Source organism: Corvus brachyrhynchos, unplaced genomic scaffold (genome assembly GCF_000691975.1).
Source record: "Corvus brachyrhynchos isolate BGI_N302 unplaced genomic scaffold, ASM69197v1 scaffold412, whole genome shotgun sequence".
Taxonomy (NCBI): domain Eukaryota; kingdom Metazoa; phylum Chordata; class Aves; order Passeriformes; family Corvidae; genus Corvus; species Corvus brachyrhynchos.
In genome coordinates, this window is record NW_008236761.1 from 825,600 (window position 1) to 830,124 (window position 4,525).

The window sequence follows — 4,525 nt, forward strand, 5'->3', positions numbered from 1 at the left end:
CGGCCCCGGCATCCACCCTTCGCTCCTGGGCATCCCTCCCTCAGCCCTGGGCATCCATCCTTCACCCCTGGGCATCTCCCCGCCAGCCCTGGGCATCCTAAGCCTCCCCCCTTAGCCCTGAGCATCCCCATTCCTGCGTATCCTCATCCCTGAGAATCCCCCTTCTTCCCTGAGCATCCTCCCTTCAGTCCCAGTCGTCCCCCTCCAACTGCTGTAGATGCTTGTATAAGGAAAAATAAATAGTGGAAAGAATTCTACCCTATTCCCTTACGGCAAAGGGTTTGGCTTCCAATTACTACGTGTGCTGATTAACCCTGGAAGAAAATGCTTGAAAAAGCAGCCACCTAAAATAATTTGGTACCGTGCGCTGATGTGAGAGCTGTGTCCTAGTTCTCCATGATTTTAGATCCTTGTGGCCGGTGCTTTTGTGCCTCATAAACCTCGTGGACACGCAGTGACATTCACTGTGTGCCTTGTAATTCCCACGTGCCGGGCCTGGGGGATAACTGGGGCGTTTTTCCCTGTGCAGCTGCAGGGGAAGCAGATCGAGTTTTACATCATATTTTAAAGTGGTTTTTTTCTCCTTCCTGTGGAGGGCAAGGAGCTCTTTGGGCTGGTAGTTAATCAATCCAGCTTGGGAGCTTCCAGAGCAGGAAAATAACACCAGTGAAATTGAGGATTGCTTTACTGGCAGCTACAATTCCAGCTCCAGTCACTCAACTGTTTGAAATAAGGGATGACTTAGGATAGTCAGGACTCGAACTGATGTGTCACCAAAAAATAATGTAGTTCAGGAGAAGGTGGATGCCTTGGAAAAGCTGAGCTGTTGTATATGGGAATTGTTACTGGGGAGAGAGCCATTCCTGCAGAAGATTTGAATATGGAAGAGTGACAGAGTGCTTTGCTGTTGTTCCGGAGGATGGTTTTAACTGAAATTCCTTGTTTGTGCCTTTTATTTCTCCCCTTGTACAAAGCTAGTTGGGGGTTCTTGAAATTTTCCTCCATCCCCCAAGAGTCTGTGCGTAGCGGTGTGGCTGGAATGTAGGAGTCCATCCAAAGGCAGGAATTCAGCCCAACTGTCACTGCCTGGGGGTGGCAGCAGGAGCAGCAAATGTAGAAGCAAAATTAGTAAACCTGGTGGTGTCAGAGCCACCTCAAGCCTGTGACAAGAGGTGTGAGCTGAAACCTGCCCAGGGGCCGGGTACGGCGCTGCTCCGGCGGCTTCTGGGTGCGGATTTGTGTCCTGCCAGGTCTTCCCAAACAGGCAGCCGCTTGCTGGTTTGCCTTCTGTCTTGTGCTCACGACAGGAACAAGCACGGGGGGACCACATTCCCCTCACCGCCTTTGGTTTCCATTGCAGTGGAAGATTGATGACAAGCCAGTAAAAATTGACAAATGGGATGGTTCAGCTGTGAAAAATTCCTTGGATGACTCTGCCAAAAAGGTGCGTTCTCTCTCTGCTGAGTCGTTCCTCTTGGGAAACTCTGTGATTTTCTGCTCTGCTTTTTGGGGGTTGGTTGTGCCCATATCCATGCTGGGTCTGTGGCATCTCTTGTGATTCCCTCGTGTTTGTGCTTAATCAGGATCAATTATCAGGTGCCTGACGCAGACATTAATTCCCCATAAACTTTCTGCTCGGTTTACCTGTGCCACTGGGATTGTTTCCTTCAAACCCTTCTCTGAAACAGTGTGTCAAAGTCCTGAAAAACGCCCAACAGACTCAGCTGCCTGTTTCTCCCACAGGTCCTCCTGGAGAAGTACAAATATGTGGAAAATTTCCGTTTGATCGACGGCCGCCTCATGATCTGCACAATCTCTTGTCTCTTCGCCATCGTTGCTTTGATTTGGGATTACCTGCACCCTTTTCCTGAATCCAAACCTGTTCTTGCCTTTTGTGTTGTCTCATATCCTTTACAGATCTTATCTTGGTTACCCCAAAAGGGTTTTATTTTCCACAAGAACAAAAGCCTTCGGGATATTCCCATTTTCAGGCCTGTGGGAATTATGCTTCCTGTCGTGTGGAGATCAGCTGACAATCAGACAGTTTTCATGTGATAGGGAAATTCCTGCCTGTCTGGGTGTAATGCCCCTAAATTTGGGTGATCTGAGGGCAGATCCGTTTTTTCATTCTATCCATAGTCTGGTTACAGACATGTTTGCTTTTCCCTAATACCATAGGTCAGATACTGAGAGGGGAAATAGGGAATTCCTGCCAGCAGCTCTCTGCAGAGGGATCTGGACAGGCTGAATCCATGGGCTGAGGTCACTCTGTGAGGTTCAGCAAAGCAAAGGATTAGTGGTGGCCTTGGCAGGAGGAATGGTGGACTCGGGGAATGCTTGGACTCCGTGGTCTCGGAGGCCTTTTCCAACCTAAACAATTCTGTGATCCTAAGGGGTTTCATTGTTCCAGGCTGTTCTGGGTGTCTTCCAGAACAAATGGGTGATTTGTCTTGCAGCACTTGAAATTACTTAATTCCGAAAATGGGGAAGAGGAATTGCTTGGTCTGTGCTTAGGAGGAATGCCCAGCAACTCCTTCTGTGGCTTGTTCAGTCTCAGTTTTTCCCACTATCTCCCAACAAATGTTAGGGAATCCCAGACTGGTTTGTATGGAAGGGGGCCTTAAAGCTCGTCCAGTTCCACCTCCTGCCATGGGTAGGGACCCCTTCCACTATCCCAGGTTGCTCCAATCCCCGTCCAGCCTGGCCTTGGACACTTCCAGGGAGTGAATAATAAATTATTCAAGTTCAAATTAATTACTTCATTTCTCATGCTAATGAAGCATCAGCCAAACGTCCTGTTCGGAATTAAAGTGTCACGAGAGGTGGTTAAACAATGGTGTCTGAGGGGATCCAAGCAACTTCTCTGCCTAATTTCTGCTTCTCCTTGCACCTTCTTAATTTCCTTGACTTTCTCCGCACGTATTTTGTGATGATGGGAATCCTGACCATTTATACCTCGTACAAAGAGAAGAGCATTTTCCTGGTGGCTCACAGGAAGGACCCGGCGGGGATGGATCCCGACGACGTCTGGCAGCTCTCCTCCAGCCTCAAACGGTACCAGCTGCTCCAGCAGCCCTGGCTTAGCCAGCGGGCACCACTGCCCTCCCTCCCTCGCCAGAGATCACCCTAAACGCTGCCTTTTCCTTTGGAACCTGCAAATCCATTCTGCTCCATCAAAGTCCATGTCCCAGTCTAGGAACGGGAGCGGCTCCAAGTGGTTTTCTGCCACAAACGTTCACATTTCGCTTCTCTTTAAGGCAGGGGATAAAAGCCTTTATTTGTTTTAATTGTGAGTGCCCAGGTGGGACCTCCAGTCCGGGAGGGTTTTCCCCTTAAACAAGAGGGGGATTTCTGTCCCGACTGGGATCCTGCTCTGAGGTCTGTCTTCCCCTCGCGCAGGTTCGATGACAAGTACACCCTGAAGCTGACGTTCATCAGCGGGAAAACCAAACAGCAGAGGGAAGCCGAGTTCACCAAATCCATCGCCAAGTTCTTCGATAACAACGGGACGTTAGTCATGGAGGCCTACGAGCCAGAGGTGTCCAAGCTGCACGACAGTCTGGCCCTGGAGAGGAAAACAAAATGATTCGGACCCCGCCCGCCTCCCGGGAGCCTGCTAAATTAACACCAATAAAGTCAAATGGCAAAGAAAGTGAATCATGGCCTCTCTTTTTGTCCTGAAGTCCTATTGCATTTTGCATAAGCAGGAATTTTAATCTTGGACCCAAGATTTGTTGAAGCTCATGGCTAAGCTTGGTCTGTGTGCCTGCCTTCCTGGCTCTGAGGCGGACCCCAAAGTTGGATTTTGGGGAGCCCCGGGAGGAGAAACACATCGCCAATGCTGCCCCAGCATCCTCTGCTTTTCCTGGCACTGCTTTATCACATGGCTCTGTGTCCAGGGGGTTTTACCAATCCCACCTTTCTGTTTTGTGTTAGGAGTTCAGGACAAAACCCTTCTGTGAAACAACCGTCCCCTCGCAAACAAGTTTGCTTTATTTTTGTATTTATCTAATTGGGGGTAGAGGATTGTTTTATATAAAAACCTTTTATGTGTTGGGGGGGAGAATCAAATATGCTACTTCTGTGTGCTCAGCCACGAAGCTTCCCAGAAAGTGTAAAAGATTTTCCAAGCTGTGTCTGTCTGTCCCGCGGTTCCCTTGTGGCATCTCCTGTTCCACACGTCCCTTCTATAAACTGGCATTTTTTAAAAGAGAGATTTTTTTGGGTTGTTTTTTCAATAAAAGGGAAGAACAGACATCAAATGTGTCCTGGAGCATCTCTGGGGTGTTTCATGGCTGGGGAGGGAATCCCAGTTCACAGCATTTTCAGGGTTGGAAGAGTCCTGGCATTCCCCCAGCACCACCACAATCTTGTCACCTAAACCTCGTCCCCAGGTGCCACATCCAGGCTCCAGCGTTTCACCCAGCCAACAATGCACCCACCTGGGCCCAGGGACTTGGGGATGACCATTCCTTCAGGATTTGTGAGGCTTCATTCATCTCCCCATGACTGACTTCCAGCCATG

The 4,525-nt window shown here is 49.3% G+C and overlaps 1 protein-coding gene across 1 annotated transcript in view; it reads left to right on the forward strand.

Annotated features, from left to right (window-relative positions):
* Nucleotides 1-4,257, forward strand: part of SPCS2 (signal peptidase complex subunit 2) — a 5,155-nt gene extending 898 nt beyond the window's left edge. Inside the window, exons 2-5 of the mRNA XM_008644660.2 lie at nt 1,308-1,444; nt 1,744-1,904; nt 2,920-3,054; nt 3,400-4,257. Of these exons, the coding sequence (XP_008642882.1) occupies nt 1,308-1,444; nt 1,744-1,904; nt 2,920-3,054; nt 3,400-3,586 (620 nt within the window). The 3' untranslated portion in view covers nt 3,587-4,257. The remainder of the gene's footprint in view (nt 1-1,307; nt 1,445-1,743; nt 1,905-2,919; nt 3,055-3,399) is intronic.
* The last annotated feature ends 268 nt before the right edge of the window (nt 4,258-4,525 follow it).